Here is a 22,805-nt window from a genome sequence, read left to right on the forward strand (position 1 = left end):
ATACAAAACCAAATTTCACCTTTGTTCAGAAGACCACACAGCTCCTGAAGTAAGGTCTTGGCAAAAAAAAAAAAAGTGTTTACACAAAAGTAGGATTTGGATTTGTTGCCTTAGACCTCTAAAACCTGAAAAATAGCAATTGGTTTGCAGACAAAGGAGCAGCATAATTTGCATAAAACTCCTTTGCTGATTGGAGCTGCCATATGCAACTGGAATCAGCGCCATTGATTGTCTTTTCTTCACCTCTTCTTTTTTACAGCATTTTGAAGCATCGGCGTATACAGAGGATCTTATCAGTTTGATGAGCTACACACAGCAAGGTCTCTTCTCCGGGGCAGAGTTGCCATTTGGTGCCATTCAAATGCAATCTGCCTGAAAAATCTTTCCTTAGATGCTTCTTTTGAACAAAAACAAAGTAGCAATGACTTTTTAAATTCATATGCACTAAGTACTTTAGTACCAAAGGCAGTGGTGTCTTGCAGTGTAACATATCATGCTATGGCTAAAGGGTCTGGGAACACAGTGGAGGTAATGCTCACCAGCACTCAGGAACAAAGGAGAAAGACATTGAACAGTTACTTCTAATGGTCAACCCTATGGGCTTGCTTGTACCCTGGTCCTAGGTGAAGCTGCAATTATGTTCTTCAATCAAATTATATTCATGTGACTGCCCTGCATTGTAACTGAAAGATTAAGGAGATACCCAAATCCAAGAAAGACAATGATGACACTCAGCCTTGTGCCCCTTGCCCTTAGGGCAGCATGTGGATTGGAAGCTGGATGTTCAGGAGCTATAAGCTACAGCTGGCCTAAGGTGGCACTTTCTGCCATCTCACACAGTATCTGTTTACTTACATTTCTAGGTTCTGGTTTTGGTTTTGTATGAGGATGACATAATACAGATGAGTTCCATCTTACACTCGGGGTCATGGAAGAGAATAGTGGTAACAAGCACCTGAACCATAACTGTCTAGTTTCTATTAAACAACATGAACAAATTAGAATGGCATAATTTGGGAGAATAAGGATGACATTTTCCTTACTATCTCCTCCCTACAGATGTCAAGATGTGTGTAAACCTCAACCAAGGATGTGAGTAAACCTCAAAGGTTTAGAACCTTTGGAAAAAATTCCTCATTTTTAAAAATAGTTTTGTATTAAGTGCTGCTCTTTTGCTGAAATGTAGAATTTCCACATATATGGTTTCAGGGGCTTCCGTTCCTGGCCTTAGGGAGCTTAGGTTCCTCATGAAGATGCATAACAATAGGATTTGGACATCTTGGCACCCATACGTCAGAGAGAATCATATCACCATTCAAAATGAACACCGTGTTCTTCCAGGAGAAGTCAATATGCATCATATGCTCTATGAACAGAGGAAGTCTCATGATAAGTGAAGCTCAACATTCTCGTTATCTTAGGTCTATAATATATTGTCATGTGCAATGTGTTCTGAAAAGAATCACTCTGAAGAACAGAAGAATACACCCAGGGAGATTCTGAGACAAATTTGCAGTATCAGGAGAAAGGACTCCCTTTGCAAACAGTGAAAACACCCTGATGATTAGCTGTTTATTGTCTCCTGATATTTCAGTGAACTCCCGACCTAAAAGATTAGGGGACTTTTAAAAAGGAGGATGGTCCATTTCATCGAGCCAAGAAGCTGGACTGGTGGGAAAGTCTGGATAACCAACGCTGCTTCCTGTAGAGATATCCGAAGTTGGTCCCCCTGCCATCACTCTTAATGTCTGGCCCAGTCCCTGACCTGCATGTGCTGTTATTCCTAAGTTGCTGTCCATTGTGTAAGTCAGCCCATTGAGCAATGGAGTATGAGAAGGGAGGGGATATATGGAGGAGGGAGACTGGGGAATCCCATAGGGGGCTTCCATCCCTCAAGTCTTGGTATGATTGCCCTGTCCCGTCTATGGAAAAGCTGCCATTGACAGCTGTCCACCATCAGCATCACCAGCACTGTTGTAAATCCCATTAGGGTGACCAAGTTCAGGCAGGATGTGGTCTTCTGTGAGCAAGACAGAGAGAAAAAAAAGACTTGGTGATGTGCATCAGCATCATGCAACCTTTTGTAGACAAACCTATTATACAATTTAGTCTAAGAAATCATTAGCAAGTTAGTCAGAGAAGAGTTGGTGATTTGTTAATCAAACGTCTTTCCTTTGAAATCAAACTTTGTCAACTACTGTACTAAAGAAACCAGGCCAAACAAATAGTCCAGATCATTATCCCAGAACATAAATATTTCCTTGAACATGCCCACGCTAAATATCTTTTGCTCCTAGTTACATAAGCTTTATAACTCTCAGGGGGACAGGTATTCAGAGGACTCAGTATAAGCACGGATTGAACAAGCCAGGACTACCTGTAGTAAAGTATAAGATCAGGGTGGAAGAGCAAACCGAGTGGTTAGTGCAGCAAGGCTGGGATTCAGAGGGGGTTCAAATCCTGATGACACTCCTTTGTGACCTTTGGGGCAAGTCATTTCACTCTCTATTGCCTTAGGGTCCTATTTACTGAGCTGTTTTAATGGGCCAATTAATGTGTGTTTATTGGCAATGACATGACTTACACAAATTCTATGTAGCCCAATGCACGTTAAATAATATGAGCTGCATCATAGGGAAAATAGCTCATTATTATTCAAATGGAATAACACAGCTTGTGATAAGGATACATGTCCCACCCAGGAGCATCAGCTCACAAATTAGAGGGCTGATGCTCCTGGGGCAGGATTTCTCAACCCAATCCTCAGGACACCCTAGTCAGTCAGGTTTTCAAGATATCCACAATGAATATGCTTAGATAGATTTGCAGCATGCAAAACACAACTTCAAGAGATCAATCCGAGACGCTCCAGAAAACAAACTTTATTTGGACCTACACGGTCCGTGTTTCGGCTTTTAAAAAAGCCTTCATCAGGGGTCGATCAGTGAGTGCACAGATATGTACTGATTGACAGTGGAGCACATGAAATGTCGTCTCTAAACGAAAAGAAGTGTATTGCCTCCCACCACAGATTCCTTGAAAACGTTTGGCGTCAAAACCCAACCCAATCTAAAATAATGCCGTGCAAAAACGTGGACTTTATTGTGCCCACTGTCAATCAGTACATATCTGTGCACTCAGTGATCGACCCCTGATGAAGGCTTTTTTAAAAGCCGAAACACGGACCGTGTAGGGTCCAAATAAAGTTTGTGTTTCTGGAGCATCTCACCCTGGTGTCTCGATTGATCTCTTGAAGTTGTGTTTTCCCACTTTCTTTGGTGTTGTTGAATTTTTTGTGGAAACTAGAACCCCATCTGTTTTCTGCGGTTCTTATAGGGCGTCAGATACCCTTGGGCCAGCTCTGAATGGGATTCACTAACTTGCATTGCTGAGGAACTGCGGATTAATTTAAATTTACAATAAGCATAGTTAGTCCACTTTATCATTACCAGCTCAAGGTAGATTACAATAACATTAAAAAATCATTACATAAGATTAATACAGCAAGGCTGCCACTCCTGCTTTTTGGACCCCACTGGACTACCAGGTGTCTATGAGGTAGGTCCTGGGGATGGGACGGAGAGAACACCAGGATCTGGATCATGGGGAGGGAGGGAACACCAGGATGGCTGATGCTGCAAGCTGGAAATAAACCGGGCACCAGCTAATATTCAGACCGGTACAGTTAAAAGTTAGGACAGCCTTTTTGCTGTCTTAACTTTAGGTGCTTACTTGGCTGCGAACTAGTTAAGTCCTGGCTCTGCCCATGGACGACCCCAGCACTAACCGGACAGTACAGGGAGAGTCTGTGGTTATATTCAGTGGCACTGTCCAGTTAAATACTGCTAAATATCACCACTTAAGTTGTCACAAGCGTTAAACCATTTGAGTATCTGGCGGTTTCTTTCTACATAAAGATATCATCCTATTATAACTACCATTATGTTGTTCTTTCCAATATGTTGAATGTTGGAAAGAATTATGTTCAAGGGATCATGTCCTCTCTGTCTCTCCTTAGAAACTATAATGCTCCAGAAAAGAAGTGGAAATTCTCCAAATTTGGCATGCATGATGAAACGCAAATACGCTGGACAAGATGGAAAACGAGAAACATCAGTTTTGCATTCTCATTGTGAAATGATTAGAGGCTGCAGATTGTTGACTACCACTTATTCCTAAAGCCACCCTATATCCTTCCAGATGTTTGATACACAGCAACAGAGCTATACAGAAACAGGGACAATTTAACTGGATGGTACCAAAAGACACCTTCAAAGTTACTTTTTCCATACTTCCAAAGTCACATGCGCATGAATACATATACCCGCTGCACATATACCTCCCCCACACCCTCACCTACCCATACACAATGCACCCCGTCTCTCCCTCCCACATGCACATATCTGCCCCCAAAGTATTCACACCCTGCCAGAGAGAGAGAGAGAGTAAATAACTGATGCACCTGATAAAGGATGATGTTAGAGGCCTTCTCCAAGTCATTTCTCTCCATGCTTCTCAGTTCAAGCCCCACACATACACCCCAGACACCCCCTAACATATTCACAGACACACCTGCCATATCCACACCCCCAATAGACCCAACCTCTCCAGGGAGGCCCCACCCACATAAACTCCTTCCAACCTAAACAGACACGTACCCCACACAATCTACCTCCTCAACACAAATTCATACTTACATATACCCATCCACAACCCCCATATACACACCCATATTCTTTCATCCCAATCACCCCAATGTGCATGCTCCATGAACACAGACTCCCACACATCTCACATACACCCAACACCTCTCCCCCACATTCATATCCCCTCCATCACAAATATTGCCCTCTACCCATTCACCAACCCACTCTCTTACAGCTACATCCCATTCTTACAAACACATAAACAGACTCTTCAAAAACACTCAACCACACTCTTTCCACAGAAACATCCCTAAACACCTCCACTACAAGTCTGCCTACACCCTACATTCACATACAATTCTGTGTTGAAAGCATTCCTAGAGCCATATCTCTACATGCTTTTCCTGCTTATTTTATATTAATTGTTCTATAAGTATCATTAACTAGATAATATATGTCCAACATTACTTTGTTAGTCATGAAGAGTATTGAATGATCATTCTTTACATGTTACTCTGAATTATTTGTTAGTGTGTCTGAAACCACACAGAGCACCTGTAGAGCAGCAGAAATCCAGAAACTTCTTCTAACTGACTGAGCACTCAGAATGGAGAAATTTACAGAAGTCAGTAGAGGCATCAGGGCCCCTTTTACAAAGCGATGGTAAGCCCAACATGGGCTTACTGCTTGCTAAAAAGGAACTACCACCGGGCTACTGCAGCAGCCCGCGGTAGTTCCCACCCCAGTACGTCGTCATATCCAGCGCTACAAAAATAAATATACCTGGCGGTAATTGAGAAGTGCCAAGCGCTGCCCATTACTGCTTGGTTAGCATGGGTGGCGATAAGGTCTCCTCCCCCCAAAATGGCTGCACGGCAAGTGCTTCACTTGTCATACTGGCCATTTCCTGAGAAAAGAAAGGCTGACTTTTACCCAGCTGTGGTAAAAGGGGACCGCAGCACACACATATCCAGCGCTACATATCCCGGTAATCAAGAAGTGCCGCATGCTGCCTGGTTACTGCTTGGTTAGTACGGGAGCACTTACCACCACTTCAATAGGTGGCGGTAAGGGCTCCCCCCCCCTGAAATGGCCACGCGGCAAGTGCTTTACTTGCCACATGGCCATTTCCTGCAGAAAAGAAAGACTGACTTTTACCCTGCTGTGGTAAAAGGGGGCCTCAGCATGCGTCAAAAACATGCGTCGACGCCAGCGCAGGCCCCCATTGCCATAGCTTGGTAAAAAAGGCCCCTAGTGCATTGTGTATCCATCCCTTCTCAAGCCCCGCCTTCTTCTCCATGTCTTCATTAGGCTCTCACCTCGGAAGCTCAGCTCACTGTCACTGACCCCACACTCCTCTGCAGAGCTCTCTTTCTCGTGTTTGCTTCCTCCACGATTCCTTTTCACACTCTTGTAAAAGTGGCCCCAACGGTGCCGACCAGCATCTTTTTTCAAACGTTTTTCTTTGGCTCGCCGGTTTTGGAACCAAACCTTTAAAAACAAATATATAAGGCTAAAACATCTGCAATTACTTCTTTAATAGTCCTGAGGATTCTTTAAAGGAGTCTCAGCTTCAAAGATACTTTCTTGATGGATAAAGTGAATCTGAAGATGTTTTGAAGAGAGAATCCTTTCAAAGCACAGCCAACAAACCACACATAGACTTTTATTGAATACATTAAAGTAACACCCATTCAGAACTGATAGGGGACTCCCCTGACTTCCATCCTGCCTCCAGGAACATCTCTTTTCTCCATTGTGGATAGAACGCACACACTTTTCTCAGCAGGTATTACCATGTGTGCTGCTTATGGCACATGTACTTTGACCTGCACAGAGGTCGGGTTTAAATACTATTTTTTACATCTTACATACAGGTGAGCTTCTTTACTTGGTGCTGTTGTTGAAAGATTATTCCTGAGTATCAGATCTTCCCAGATGAGTCTCCTGTGTTTTTCTTCTCTATCTGAAGTCTGCCTGGCCTCCATTTAGTTGAGAATCTTTTCTTATTGTGCCCTCAGCTTTGAAAGTTGATTTCCCAGGAATTAAGGAGTATTGTCAATTATTTAGAATTTAGGAAGATGTTAAAAAGCTGGTTGTTTTCAGAATGTTTCTTAAATTTAGGGGGGGGGGGGAAGAGTCATCAAACGGATAAGGCAATGGCCCACGTTATTAGCCCCTTAACACGACAACAATGGGTGTCTTTCCCTAATGCAGTACTAAATATGTAATTCCATGTAAAGCAACTCATTGCTATGTGGAATGGGATGAGTAGACATGAATCAATTGTTTACTCTTTCCAAAAATACTAGGACTAGAGGGCACACAATTAAACTACAAAGTAGTAAATTTAAAATATGTCAGATAAAATATTTCTTCACTTAATGTATAATTGGAATTCGTTGCCAAAGAATGTAGTAAAAGTAGTTAGCTTAGCAGGGTTTAAAAAAAGGTTTGGATCGCTTCCTAAAAGAAAAGTCCATAAGCCATTATTAAAATGGACTTACGGAAAATCCACTGCTTATTTCTAGGATAAGCAGCAGAAAATCTATTGTACTCTTTTGGGATCTTGCCAGGTACTTGCGACCTGGATTGGTCACTGTTGGAAACAGGATGCTGGGCTTGAGTGACCTTTGGTCTGTCCCAGTATGGCAATGCTTATATACTTATGCAGTGTGTTTTTTCTAGCGAAAAAGGTGCCGGTACTCAAATGCCAGGCCACTCTGCAGGAGTGGGGTGATCACTGAGGGACCCACCCAGAATAGCCAGGCCCCCTGCAACCAGTCACAGAATCTATGACTTGGGGACCTTGGGATAGGGCTGGGCAAACTTATACGGTCTGTGCCAGAGCCGGTGGTGGGAAGCGGGACTGGTGGTTGGGAGGCGGGGATAGTGCTGGACAGACTTGTACGGTCTGTGCCAGAGCCGGGGTTGGGAGGCAGGGCTGGGGAGGGGAGGATAGTGCTGGGCAGACTTATACGGTCTGTGCCTGTGCCAGAGCCGGTGGTTGGGAGGTGGGGCTGGTGGTTGGGAGGCGGGGATAGTGCGGGGCAGACTTATACGGTCTGTGCCCTGAAGAGCATAGGTACAAATCAAAGTAGGGTATACACAAAAAGCAGCAAATATGAGTTATCTTGTTGGGCAGACTGGATGGACCGTGCAGGTCTTTTTCTGCCGTTATCTACTATGTTACTATGGTCAATTTTAGCAGAACATGGAAAAAGTGCCGGTACTCAGTACCCCCAAGTACCCCCTCAAAAAAGCCCTGTACTTATATAAATTTTATAACGTGCACAGAGCAAGTTATGTTATGGTCCTAAAATAATGGTAAAAATAATTACAGCCAAAAGTTGGGGTTTGACAAGCAGTGGCCAATATTGCCGGGTTGCATATATCAGGGCAACCCCCCCCCCCCCCACACCCACACAACACACACACACACACACTTCAGCCACTCTGATCCCCACCCCTACACACAAGCCACCCGAATATCCAAGTCCCCGCACATAAGCCCTCCAATCTCCAGTCCCCCCCACACAATCCCTCCTGCACAACAGCTCCCCTACGATCTTCAGCCCCCTCCCACCATCTGACCTCCACCCTGCCAAAGGACTCCCCCTACCCAGGGGCCCCACTGGGAAGTACCTGTGGTCTAGTGGGTCTCATGGCTGGATCGATTCCCAGTCACTCTTCCTTCCTTCAAAATAAATAAAATGATCCGTGCAGTAATCCTGTGAGATACCACTAGGGCTGTGATTTTGAGGGAAGGAGCCAGCAAGGGTAGGAGCAACTGGGAATCACTTCTGCCCATGTGTATAGGGGGGGGGGGGGGGGGGGCTGGAGATCAGGAGATGAATGTGTATGGAGCCAGCTGGAGATTGAGGGGATTGTGTGTAAGGGGACTGGGGATTGGGGGGGGGGGGGGGGGCTGCAGCTGCAGATCATGATTGAGATGCCTCCCAGGCTAATGGACTAATGCTGTATGCAAGATGGCTCACAGTGTTCGTCTTTTACCACAGGAGTCAGCAATCTGTGGTACAAAGAAACTGAAGGTTGGTGACTCCTGAAGGAAATCAAGGTGCAGTAAAATCTCGCCTTTTACTGCAGCTTGATAACTTCCTCCATAAGGGGTCCATTTACTAAGGTGCACTAACTGATTTAGTGCATGCTAACAATTAACATGTGCTAAATGCTAATAAGCCCATTTTATACCTACGAACATTTTAGCATTTAGTGCGCACTAAGGGGCCCTTTTAGAACACCGCGGTAGAGCTACCATGGCATTGTCGAGCCTCAATGCGGCACTACTGCTGCCCCCAGCGTGTGCTACTTCTGGCCCAACAGGAAATTATTTTATTTTTAGCACTGGGGTCTTACCCAGCGGTAAGCGGGCCGCACCACGAGCTGCCTGGTTAGCGTGGGAGTCCTTACTGCCAGTTAGTGCTCCCCCTGGAAATGTCTGTGCAGCAAGTGTGCCTTACCACACAATCATTTCCTTTTTTAAAAAAAACTTTTACCTCGGCATGTGGTAAAGCCAAACACCAATGCTTACTGCAGCTTGGTAAAAGAGACCCTAAATCAGTTAGTGCACCTTAGTAAAAGAACTCCTAAGTATTTTAAATTGAGTCTTCTTTATCTAGATAAATTTGTACTGTTTTATTCTATAGTTTATTGATTATATTTATGTTAATGTGGTTTTTCTTTACACCACATAATTACTTTGGCAATAATCTGTTTGTCAAGTGAATAAATTGAATGGAATGGACAATGTTCCCAAGTGGATTTTGCATCTGTACAAACATTCTTGCCTGTGGGAAACATGTAGAAAACTGTTGTTTTTATGTGTTGTGTGAGAAGTGGATTTTAATTGTATTTCATGTACAATTAAGGGGAAGGGGAAATGGGAAATGGGACTTGATATACCGCCTTTCTGAGGTTTTTGCAACTACATTCAAAGCGGTTTACATATATTCAGTACTTATTTTGTACCAGGGGCAATGGGGTGTTAAGTGACTTGCCCAGAGTCACAAAGAGCTGCAGTGGGAATTGAACTCAGTTCCCCAGGATCAAAGTCCACTGCACCAGTGGCGTAGCTACGTGGAGCCTGAGGGGGCCGGGGCCCCCGCAGATTCACACCCAGGACCCCCCTCCCGGTGAACCCGCCCCCGCCGCCGCCTACCTTTACTTTTGCTGGCGGGGGATCCCACTCCCCGCCAGCCGACATCTTCTCAGTCCTTCCTGCTCTTCAATTTGTTTGCTGACGTCCTGCACGTAATTGTATGTGCAGGACGTCAGCAAACAAATTGAAGAGCAGGAAGCGACTGAGAAGAAGACGTCGGCTGGCGGGGAGTGGGATCCCCCGCCACCAAAAGTAAAGGTAGGCTGCAGCGGTGGCGGGTTCGCGGCGGGAGGGGGGGGCGGCAATGTCGGCGGTGGGGGGGCGGCGCCAGGGGGAGGGCTAAAATGTGCCCCCACCCCCCGGGCTCTGGACCCCTCCCCCACGGAAGGCTGGCTACGCCCCTGCACTGCACTAACCACTAGGCTACTCCTCTACTCCATTTACTCCAATTAAGGGTATTTAGGAACATTTTGGTAGATATATATTTAGATTTCTAAATTTTACCTTCCTTAGTGCTTGGTACTATTTTACATGTCAATTTAGAACAAAGTAAGTTCTACATATCTGCACAGCACAACACCGTACTCCTTAACAGGAAGGAATTACATGAAATAAAAAATAACCAACAGTACTGTAATTAAATAGAATTGATATAATAAAAAGTTTCTAAAAAGCTTAAGCAGTAGAGCAGGGATGGGCAACCTCGGTCCTCGAGGGCTGTATCCTAGTCATGTTGTCAGGATTTCCCCAATGAATATGCATGAGGTCTATTTACATACAACGGAGGCAGTACATGCAAATAGATCTCATGCATATTCATTGGGGAAATCCTGAAAACCTGTCTGGGTTGCGGTTCTGTAATAGCGTATTGTTTGAAATCCACAGCTTAGTAGTTTTACTAAAGGAAGATAATCCTTTTCAAGGAAGACCTCATCTGGGAGGGAATTCCACAGCGTAGGAGCAATTACAGGAAATGCTTGTTTTCTGGTCTGTATCAGAGAGTGAACACTAAGGAAATGAAATTAATCATATAATCTTCCATAATAGCAGCAGAAATAATCTGGCCAATATTCAGCCAGCAGCAGACAATGTTTGTTTGTCTGCCGTCAGCGCTAAAACTGGAAATTCAGTGCCGGACCCTGTACAGGCTTCAGCATTGAATTTCCAGTTCTTTAAAACCTGGCTAGCGCATGACCAGTTAAGTGAATATTTAGACTTAACTGGCCATGGGTTAGCACAAAAAGATAGGATAAAAAAATAGCACAGAGGTAGAGGCTGTGTTCACATCGGCCTCCTACAATTCAGGTTAAATAATACATTATTTGCTTATTTACTGCTAAACTGTTTACATACTTCTGCCCAGTCTATGTTGGGGTACCAGTCCTGAGGTTTTTTTGACAGCCCAGACCTGTCAACTTCTGTGGATAATTGTGCCTTGACTGTATGCCCAAACACAATCCTTCACAGAATTCCCTGATCATCAAAACTAATAGTGTGCATACATTTGCTTGCCAGGGGCGTAGCCAGGCAACAGATTTGGGTGGGCACCAAATTTGGGTGGGAAAACGCTTCTTTCCACTTTGGCAGTCTGCAGCAGGCATGTGCTGAAAACTGAGCATGCACAGGTGCCAGTATCGTGGAGAGTTGCGTTTTCATTGCCATCAGGAGGAAGTCTTCAGCTGGCAGAGCTTGAGATCCCCACTAGCTACTGCTAAATGTGTGCTACTGTTGGGTGGGCCTGAGCCCTAAGTGGGTGAGCCCCGGCCCACCCAGGCCCACCTGTGGCTACGCCACTGTTGCATGCTATTAGTTTTGATCATTGATCATCGGGGGGCCTTAGAGAATCTCAACTTTCCTACTTCAAGGGACTCAGACCCTCATCAAGCACTGTCTGAGTAATTAACACTCCACTGTAAATTGCTACCAAAGACAAACTGGCTTTTGTTATACTGAATAGCTAGACAGCTCTGTAATTTTACCTACTTTAAATAAGAATATGCTTTGGCCTAGTAAAACCAAAGATCTTCATACATCCCAGTAATCTGGGGAAGAAGAAACAATAGACTCCCCCATCCACCTTGAGGATAAAAACTCAAGAGGCAAAACTCTTTATCTTGCTCTATCCAGATGAATACCTGCCTACCACCATCAAGTAACCCCTCAAACTACAACTACAATCACAAACAGACTACTTGGAAACTTGGGCTTAGTAAATGCCAGATCAGCCAATAAAAAATTTCCTATTGTCCATGATGTCATCAATGAATACCACTTAGACATTTTGGGAATAACCGAGACCTGGCTGGATGAATGTGGAGGAGTACCATTGGCTGAACTATGCCCCACAGGATACTCTATCCTGCACCAACTAAGACAAGGGAACCGAGGTGGAGGGGTAGGAGCCCTGATCCGAGAGACAACTAAACTGTGCAGAGTCTCCATCTCCCACCTGTCTGAGTCAGAATGCCTCCTAATCCAGCTGGGAGATAAGGAACCAATGTGGCTGCTCGTGGTCTTCAGAGCATCTTGCAACAACACATCATCTGTGCAAGAACTGCTGAACCTGATGACTGAGGTAACCCTGAGCTACCCTAGGTTACTGATCATGGGAGACTATAACCTATACATCAAAACTCCAGACGCCACTACTGCTGCCTTCCTTGATATGATGGCAGCTCTAGGATTCATTCAGGTGATCAAATCTCCAACTCATGAAAAGGGTCATATGCTAGACTTGGTGTTCTGCAAAGGGGGTTGACGTCTTGGAACACAAGGCTGGTGGCATCGAGATAACACCCCTATCATGGACTGATCATTTTCTAATCAAATTTTCTATTAAGGACTACATAAGATAGATGGGCCCAATCAAAGTTTGGAAGGTAATCTGAGACATGAGAAATCTGACTGCTGAAAACTTCCTAGAGGCCTTATCCTATCCCCATGTGGATGAAAAGATGATGACAGTGTCAGAACATGTTGATATCTGGAATGCACACTTAGCAATGGCATTAGAAAAAATGGTCCCTCTAAAGAAGGCCCTGTGCTCTACAAACAAACATTCCCTATGGTTCTCCCCAGAAATACGGATCATTAAGTGTCAAGGATGTCAACTTGAAAACAAAATGGTGAAAACCTCTCCTAGATGAAGACAGGCTCAACTATAAGACACAATATTTTTCTCAACATATAGAACAAGCTGCAAATTCAATCAAGCAGCTATTTAAAATAGTAAACAGCCTACTGCAAACCCCACAACAGAACCAGCCTTTCCAGTCACAACTAACCAGCAATAATTTTGCCATTACTTTGACAACAAAATTAGAGGTCTCCATCAAGACCTACCGACAGTCCCATTAAAGCTCCCACCAGCTAATGAAGAGCACTCCCTCTTCCCCACCATGCACAGCCATGTGGGACTCATTCAACCAGGTCACAGAGGAAGCTCTTGAAAATATCCTGAAAGGTCTATGCCTACAACCTGCCCTCTTGATCCCTGCCCAGCAAAGACAGTACAACGAGGGAGCACAGGCCTCATTGAAGGGGCCACCAAAATTGTTAACTCCTCTCTTGTGGAAGGGCAGCTGCCAGCAACACTAAAAAGAGCTGTGGTGCACCCATTACTGAAAAAGAGCTCACTGGACCACGACACGCTCGAAAACTACCAACCAGTATCTAACATTACTTATAGGACGCACAGTATGCATACAACTCACTGACTGGCCAATTGAAAGTAATTAGCTAGACCCATGTCAATCTGGCTTCAGACATGGGTATGGAACAGAGATGATTCTTGTGTCCCTTCTTGATGATCACAGAAATCTTGACAGGGGACCTGCCTCAATATGAGTGTTGCTGGATTCTCAGCAGCCTTTGACACTGAATCATAATATCATGCTTACAGGTATCAGTGGCACAGTTTTTATATGGGTCAAATCCTATTTGTCAGGACAGACAACAGTCAGTTCTGTTCAGCAACAGCACATCATTACCTTGTGCACTGAACTGTGGGGTACCACAGGGATCCATATTGTCCCATTTTATTTAATATCTACCTCAAGCCTCTGGTTAAGTTGATTCAGTCAATGGACACAAAATTCTACATCTATGCTGACGATGTGCAACTACTCATACCCACTGAACCAGATCAACCCTCAGCTTTGAGCAAATTGACACCAACTCAGAAATGGGTAAACAAAGACAAACTCTGCCTGAACCCAAGCAAAACAGAGATTCTTTGGGTACCTAACACAAGTGGACAAATATTTAACTTCAAAATACCTTTTGGGAAGTATGAACTCCATCTAAAATCGCAAGTCAGGAATCTTGGGATACTACTAGACTCATCACTAACCATGATCCCACAAATTCAATCAACCTTCAAAAATTGTCTCTATTACCTATGAAATCTCTCTCCATATACTGAAAAGACAAGTCTGACCACAGTGGTCCATGTCACAATATCACAGCTAGACTACTGTAATGCCCTGTACACTGGTCAAACCAAAAAGAGTTTGCATCAGCTCCAACTAATTCAGAATGCTGCAGCACAACTGATAGATGGCTAGAAGCTACATGACCACATCACACCCTTCCTGCAAAAACTACGCTGGTTACCAGTACCTTACAGGGCTAAATTCAAAACTCTGTGCTTGACTTTTAAGGCCCTCAGACAAAATGGGCCAGAATACTTAAAGAATAAGTTAGCCTTTTACACATCTTTGAGACCTCTAAGGCCCTCTCAAGGATCATCATTATCTGTACCCTTGTCAAAAGAAATTATATGATGTGATACCCGCCTTTTGAGGAGTAGCCTCCACACTCTGAAATTTACTCCCAGAAGGGCTACATATAATTTGAGACTACCTCTACTTCTGGAGGCAGGTGAAAGCCTGGCTCTTCTCCCAAGCCTTTAATACATAGGGGACTGACTATACACTCATTCTGCACCTGGACAAGCTTGCTACACACACTGTAACTTAGATCAGTTCCTTATATCTTTCTTAACTATACAATGAACTTACCTTGAGTTTAGCCAACCATCTATCTATCCCAACTGACTCTGTACCACACATATTGTCCTCATCTATGTATCTGTATTTGGTCCCTCAGCTATATGGTAAGCTGTATTGTAGAAAGCATTAGTATCATATCTATGTTATTTGAATGTTCTAATGTGTGCTTATTAGATCTCATTAGCATTATATCTCTTATTTGAATTTCAGTGCTGTTAAATGTGTATATTTTTGATCCTGTTTCATGGTAGCCCTATTATTAGGCTTGAATTTACTGTTTTCAAGTTTACCTCATTTATTGTATTTGTGTTTATACTTGGTCATTTTACTATTGTTATGCTGTTAACAAAATTGTAAGTTTTATGTTAAACTGTACCTGCTGTACACCGCCTTGGATGAATCTCTTCATAAAAGCGGTTAATAAATCCCAATAAATAAATATTTATGTGATTCTTTATATGCCTAAACCTGGCCGGCTAGGTCTGAAGAGTGTTTATAAACAGTATATGACAGCCTATGGAAGATAACATTTGACAGGAGGAGTTTCAACTTTAACGGCGCCGCTCCCTCTAGCCATCATTATCTTATTTGCAAGAATTAGAATAACTGTAGTGTTATTGTAACTATAGATGTACAGAAGCTGGTTTGCTGTGAGGCCAAAAGTTTTGATTCATTTTTAAGTATATATGAGTATGCAGTGTGTGATAGATACTTCTTATAGGGACACCACTAGACTTCTCCCGAGGTCGCACAAATCGGCAAAATCGAAAGCTGATTTTTTTTGTGTACTCAACTGCTTTCCGTCGCGGGGAAGACCTAAGTTCATGGGAGCTTGTCGGCAGTGTACCGAAGGTGGGACGGGGCGTGGTTAAGAGATGGGCGTCCTCGGCCGATAATGGAAAAAAGACGGGCGTCCCTCACGAGCATTTGGACGACTTTACTTGGTCCCTTTTTTTCACGACCAAGCCTCGAAAAGGTGCCCGAACTGACCAGATGACCACCACAGGGAATCGGGGATGACCTCTCCTTACACCCCGCGTGGTCACCAACCCCCTCTCACCCAAAAAAAATTAAAAGACATTTTTTCCAGCCTGTATGCCAGCCTCAAATGTCATACCCAGCTCCATCACAGCAGTATGCAGGTCCCTGGAGAAGTTTTTAGTGGGTGCAGTGCACTTCAGGCAGGCGGACCCAGGCCCATCCCCCCTACCTGTTACACTTGTGGTGGTAAATGTGAACCCTCCAAAACCCACTGTATCCACATGTAGGTGCTCCCCCTCATAATTAAGGGCTATGGTAGTGGTGTACAGTTGTGGGGAGTGGGTTTTAGGGGGGTTTAGGGGGCTCAGCACCCAAGTTAAGGGAGCTATGCTCCTGGGAGCAATTTCTGAAGTCCACTGCAGTGTCCCCTAGGGTGCCCGGTTGGTGTCCTGGCATGTGAGGAGGACCAGTGCACTATGAATGCTGGCTCCTCCCATGACCAAAGGGCTTCGATTTGGTCATTTTTGAGATGGTCGTCCTCGGTTTCCATTATGGCTGAAAACTGGGGATGACCATATCTAAGGTCGACCTAAATGTTGAGATTTGGGCGTCCCCGACCGTATTATCGAAACGAAAGATGGACGCCCATCTTGTTTCGATAATACGGTTTTCCCTGCCCCTTCGCTGGAACGTCCTTAGAAATGGTTGTCTCAGTTCGATTATGCCCCTCCACGGGGTTAATTTTTGAAAGAGAAAAACATCTAAAAAGTGGCATAAAGCAGCATTTGGACGTTTTTCTCACAAAAACGTCCAAATCAGTATTTTCAAAACCTGTTTTGCAGATCTTTATCTATGCAATTCATTTGCAATTTGTCTAAATCACAAGGAGGCATGTCAGGGGTGTTTCGGGGGTGGGATTAGGCCGTTCCTAACACTTGGACATTTTATAGCCATAATGGAATAAAACGGAAACATCTAGGGCTGAAACTTCAATATTTTGGTCTAGACCCGTTTATAGAACAAATAAGGCACATAAAGAGGGGCATAATCGAAAGGGGCACCCAAGTTTTCCTGAGGACGTCCCGGTGAAGGGGCGGGGAAACCCGTATTGAAACAAGATGGGCGTCCATCTTTCGTTTCAATAATATGCCCAAATCGTGAAATTTAGGTCGACCTTAGAGATGGTCGTCCCCGATTTTCGGCCATAATGGAAACCGAGGATGCCCATCTCAGAAACGACCAAATCCAAGCCATTTGGTCGTGGAAGGAGCCAGCATTCATAGTGCACTGGTCCCCCTCACAAGCCAGGACACCAACTGGGCACCATAGGGGGCACTGCAGTAGACTTCAGAAATTGCTCCCAGGTACATAGCTCCCTTACGGTTGGTGCTGAGCCCCCCAAAACCCACTCCCCACAACTGTACACCAATACCATAGCCCTAAGGGGTGAAGAGGGGCACGTACATGTGGGTACAGTGGGTTTCTGGTGGGTTTTGCAGGGCTCACATTTACCACCACAAGTGTAACAGGTGGGGGGGGGGGATGGGCCTGGGTCCGCTTGCCTGAAGTGCACTGCACCCAATAAAACTGCTCCAGGGACCTGCATACTGCTGTGATGGAGCTGGGCTGGGTATGACATTTGAGGCTGGCATAGAGGCAGGCAAAAAATATTTAAAGAGTTTTTTTTTGGGTGGGAGGGGGTTGGTGACCACTGGGGGAGTAAGGGGAGGTTATCCATGATTCCCTCCAGTGGTCATCTGGTCAGTTCGGGCACCTTTATGAGGCTTGATCGTAAAAAAAATGGACCAAGTAAAGTCGCCCAAGTGCTCGTCAGGGACGCCCATCTTTTTTCCATTATCGGTTGAGGACGCCCATGTGTTAGGCACGCCCCAGTCCCGCCTTCGCTAGGCTTCCGACACGCCCCGTGAACTTTGGTCGTTCCCGCGACGGAAAGCAGTTGAGGATGCCCAAAATTGGCTTTTGATTATACCAATTTGGGTGATCCTGGGAGAAGGACGCCCATCTTCCGATTTGTGTCGAAAGATGGGCGCCCTTCTCTTTCGAAAATAAGCCTGAAAGTGCCCTAAATGACCAGATGACCACTGGAGGGAATCAGGGTTGACCCCTTAATCCCTCAGTGGCCCTGACCCCCTCCCACCCCCCAAAATGTGAATAAAAATATGACTTTCCAGCCAATATGAAACACATCTGAATCAGCAAGAACATACCTAAATCTTCACTTCCCAAGATGTAAAGGACTCAAATACAAATCAACATATGCATCCAGTTTTTCCTACATTAGCACACAACTGTGGAACACATTACCAAAAGCCTTGAAAAATACGAATGACCACCTAAACTTTCGGAAAAACCTAAAAACTCACCTGTTCAAAAAGGCATACCCCACTGATCCAACATAAAATGCCCAATCTATGCAACACAACGTAACTAAATCACGGTACAGACTGGACACAAATCTTCCGTGGCACGATCCCAATGTGGTTGCGCCACATTAACTCTATCGAGCTACTTAACCACAACATCACCTTGTATTTGTCTACACTGGAGTCTGCAAGTGCTTCTCTGAAACTATGTAAGCCACATTGAGCCTAGAAATAGGTGGGAAAATGTGGGATACAAATGTAACAAATAAATAAATAAATTCACTCAATATGTCAAGAATTGAAACCCTGTCTCTCATGATCATTATTTGAAGCAAAAAAAAAAAAAAAAATATATATATATAATGGACTGATGATGATTATTGATAACACCTTTGACAGTCTGACTGAGTTTTACAATTTTGTTTTCCAAGATAGGTATTTATCGTCCATCATCAACTATGTTACTATGTGTGGTCAAAGACCTGTATGGTCCATTCAGTCTGCCCAACAAGATAAACTCATAGCATAAGGTATGATAAAATCATCTTAAAATAAATGTTTTTATGGATTTCTCATATAGGCATCCTGTTATAAAATGTAACTTAGAGGGGAATAATCGAACGTCGCCGGCGAAATAGGTCGCCGGCGATCTATTTTGGCGGTGGCGCAACAGCTGGCCAGAACCATATTTTCAAAAAAGATGGCCGGCCATCTTTTTTTTCGATAATACGGTGTGGGCCGGTGAAATGCCTTGGATTTCGCCGGGTTTGAGATCGCCACTTTTGTTTTTCCGCAATAATGGAAAAAAACTGCCGGCGATCTCAAACCCGGCAAAATCCAAGGCATTTGGCCGTGGGAGGAGCCAGCATTTGTAGTGCAATGGTCCCCCCTCACATGCCAGGACACCAACCGGGCACCCTAGGGGGCACTTCAAACATCTTTTATAAACAACCAAATTAGCTTCCAGGTGCATAGCACTCTTCCCTTGTGTGCTGAGTCCCCCAAATCCCCCCCCAAAACCCACTGCCCACAAGTGTGCACCATTACCCTAGCCCTAAGGGCTGAAGGCGGGCACCTACATGTGGGTACAGTGGGTTTTGAGGGGGTTTGGGAGGGCTCAACATTACCCACCACAAGTGGAACAGGTAGGGGGGGGGATGGGCCTGGCTCTGCCTTTCTGCAATCCACTGCAACCAACAACAACTGTTCCAGGGACCTGCATACTGCTGTCTGGGTGCTGGGTATGACATTTGAGGCTGGCATACAAGCTGGCAAAAAAGGTTTGTATTTTAATAATTTTAGTGTGGGAGGGGGTTGGCGACCACTGGGGGAGTAAGGGGAGGTCATCCCCCATTCCCTCCGGTGGTCATCTGGTCAGTTGGGGCATCTTTTTGAGGCTTGGTCGTGAAAATAAAAGGACCAAGTAAACCCGGCGAAATACTGCTTATTGCCGGGTTTTATTTTTCCATTATCCGCGAAAGCCGGCCATCTGGTAGCCACGCCCAAGCCTGCCCATGTCCCGCCTTCGCTTCGCCGCCAACACGCCCCTTTGAACTTTCGCCGGCGAGGCGAAGGGAAAGCGGCGAAGCTATCACAAATGTAGCTTTCGAATATATACTTTTCGCCGCTTTTGCGAAATCGCCGGCCATATCCCGATTTGTGTCGGGAAATAGCCGGCAATTACTTTCGATTAAAAGCTGGATAGTAACATAGTAGATGACGGCAGAAAAAGACCTGCACGGTCCATCTAGTCTGCCCACGATAAACTCATATGTGTATACCTTACCTTGATTTGTACCTGTCTTTTTCAGGGCACAGACCATATAAGTCTGTCCAGCAGTATTTCCCGCCTCCCAACCACCAGTCCCGCCTCCCATCACCGGCTCTGGCACAGACCCCGTATAAGTCTGCCCTCCCCTATCCTAGCCTCTCAACCACCAACCCCTCTTCCCCCCGCCACCCAATTTCAGCTAAGCTTCTGTGGATCCATTGTAGTACAGTACCTTCATTATGTTGCTACCTGTCACCAGATTATAGAGGTGTTCCCTTGGGGGGGGGGGGGGGGGGTTCGGTTAGGTAGAGGAACTTATGCATGTGGAGTTGAATTTTCACATCCACACATTTAGTTTTACCCTGTGAGACCCTGGACGAGGGTTATTGGGGTGGCCCTGGGAATAATGCAGCCAGACAAGCTATTCACCTAAACCCTGGGACCTGTTACCTCACAGGCCAGGAACCTCAGATGCAACAGTTTCTCTGGTTTATTAATTGTCTTGAGTAGGCCTCTGGCTAGCAGGCCAAGTAGTCTATGGCTGGTGGAGTGGTCGTGCCCCAAACACAGCTTGTAAGTTCTCAGGTCTTCTGAGACTCAGTTCTGGCATCAGCCAGACCTCAGGAAGGCTTGCAAGTCTTAACAAGAAAACAAAGTTGGCTTCAGGGGCGTAGCCAGACAACAGAATTTGGGTGGGCCTAGGGAAGAACTGAGTGGGCACCAATTGTTCTCCCCCCTCCCCCAACCACCACCCAAAAAATATCTCCACCTTGGCAGTCTGCAGCAGGCATGCGCTGAAAACTGAACATACGCAGGTGCCGGTATCATGGAGAGTAGCATTTTCATAACCATCAGAAGGAAGTCTTCAGATGGCCGAGCTTGGGATCCCACCAGCTACCACTAAACGTACTGTTGGGTGGGCCTGAGCTCTAAGAGGCCCACCTGTGGCTACGCCACTTACTTGAGCCAGGTCATAGAGGCTAACTGCTTTCAGTAATGGCATAGACTTGGGCTTTAGTTCTGCCTCCCTGGACATCCTTAACTTTACCCTGGCCCTGTTTTTCAAACTCCCAGGTATATTGACTCAGGGCTCACTTCCTCCCAGGGTGGGATCAGTGCTCTTAAGGTGGCCCAGGCTAGTTAGAAAGGGACTTTTCTTAAGGGTGAGGGGCTATGCTCTATAGACCCCCCCATACCCCTATTTTTTACCCACAGAAACGAGGAAACAAATTATTTGGCCACCATTGTGTCCTGATATGTGTAAGTAAATTTTCAAAAAGAGAACTCCCTGGTTAACTAGGTTGTTTAATAAAAACTGGTTCTTTAATGTAGTGTAAATTATTATGCATGAAATGCATATCAGGAGGTGGATTTTACATTTAATACTTGACTTTTGCAAGTTACAATTCACATACACAAGTTATTTCTTTGCCCAAGAGGGCTTACACTCTAAGTCAGCGTTTTTCAGCTAGTGTGCTGCTGCTGCTTCCCAGGTGTGCCACAATGAGCTACTGCATAGGAATGGGGTTTCTGGGAATCCCTTGCAGGTCAGTGGGGTTTCCATGGGAGTATATGAGCCTCTGTGACCAACTACATACCCACAGTCCTCCAAGATATCCAAGTACCGCCTCCTCCCTTCAATAATTCAGCGCAGATTCACTTGCTCTCTGCCTTGGCTGATGCAGCATTGGGAAGAATTAATTGGGAAGAATACATACTTTGTAAATGGGTCTCTGCCACAGTCTAATGTAGTTCAGTAGCATAATTAAATGAAATAACTACTTCTGAAGGTTACAGGTATGGGGGGGCGGGGGGCGGGGATGAAATAGATTACTTGTGGGGGGTGGGTGGGAATAGAATGGATCAGCAGGAATGGGCAGGTATGGGTTAAATTCCAGTGGCATGCCTTGACAATTTTTTGCGCTTTGTAAGTGTGCTGCCAGATGAAAAAGGTTGAATATTATTGCTCTAAGTCCTACCTGAGGGTGAAGTGATTTGCCCAAGGCTGTAATCAGTGTTACTGGGAGAAGCAGGATTTGAACCTTGGCTTTCCTAGTTCTGTGCTCACTACCCTAAACACTAAGCTATTCCTAGTGGATAGGGGCAGGATTGTGATTCATAGATCCTATTTTTCATCTGCTCGGTTTTGCCTGCTGATTAGAGGTATGCTCACATACCCTGGGTTTTGATAAAATGACAGCGGAAAGGAGAGGGTTTCCAAATGCCAACTTACCTGCACTACCCTCATATCCAGTCCTGTCTCAGAGGAAAGCTGCTCCCTGACGTGCCGAGCTGGTTTGGGAGAGTTCTTGTAGGCATTCTTTAATGTTTCCAACTGTTTGGCTGTGATGGTGGTCCTGGGTCTCTTGGCCCCTGCCTCTGAGTCATCTACAATAGAAGAAGAGGTGATTTTTTTTCTAGTTTAAGAATGAGGCAATGGTAAACCTAATTCTGACACAATCCTGGATCCTATGACTGGACGTTTAATACACTCCAAAATCAATGCTGCCAGTGGACTGCAAAGTTTAAGAAAGCTCATACTGCATTCATGAAAATGTAGCTAAGAATCCCACTGCAAAACCAGTGCTGTGTGGGATTTCAGCAAGTCTGTCTTCAACTCTGTGCTGTGCAGGCTTCCCCAGAATATTTCACATTAACCAACAAGCAATTCCTTTACAATAACCAAACTGCAATGTCAGTTCCCTTACATAATATTGCTATAAAAAGTGTAGAGTGGGCTTCCTCAGTGTTCCACTGCAAACTCTTTATCATACCTGATGCTCATCTTCTTCTTTCTGATCTCTGTGTAGTGCCAGTTTCATTTCTGCTCTTATGTGAGTTCACAATACTCCGAGCATCTGTGACTTCAGTATAGTGCTAGCATCTCATACT

General features: G+C 44.9%; 1 protein-coding gene across 1 annotated transcript in view; it reads right to left on the reverse strand.

Moving 5' to 3' along the window:
• Nucleotides 1–1,625: 1,625 nt before the first annotated feature.
• The window catches only part of LHX4 (LIM homeobox 4), a 122,877-nt gene continuing 101,697 nt past the window's right edge, over nt 1,626–22,805 (reverse strand). The window contains 5 exon segments of the mRNA XM_030206946.1: nt 1,626–1,880; nt 1,882–1,953; nt 1,956–2,020; nt 5,966–6,137; nt 22,147–22,301. Of these exon segments, the coding sequence (XP_030062806.1) occupies nt 1,626–1,880; nt 1,882–1,953; nt 1,956–2,020; nt 5,966–6,137; nt 22,147–22,301 (719 nt within the window).

The sequence above is a fragment of the Microcaecilia unicolor genome, chromosome 6 (assembly GCF_901765095.1).
Source record: "Microcaecilia unicolor chromosome 6, aMicUni1.1, whole genome shotgun sequence".
Classification (NCBI taxonomy): domain Eukaryota; kingdom Metazoa; phylum Chordata; class Amphibia; order Gymnophiona; family Siphonopidae; genus Microcaecilia; species Microcaecilia unicolor.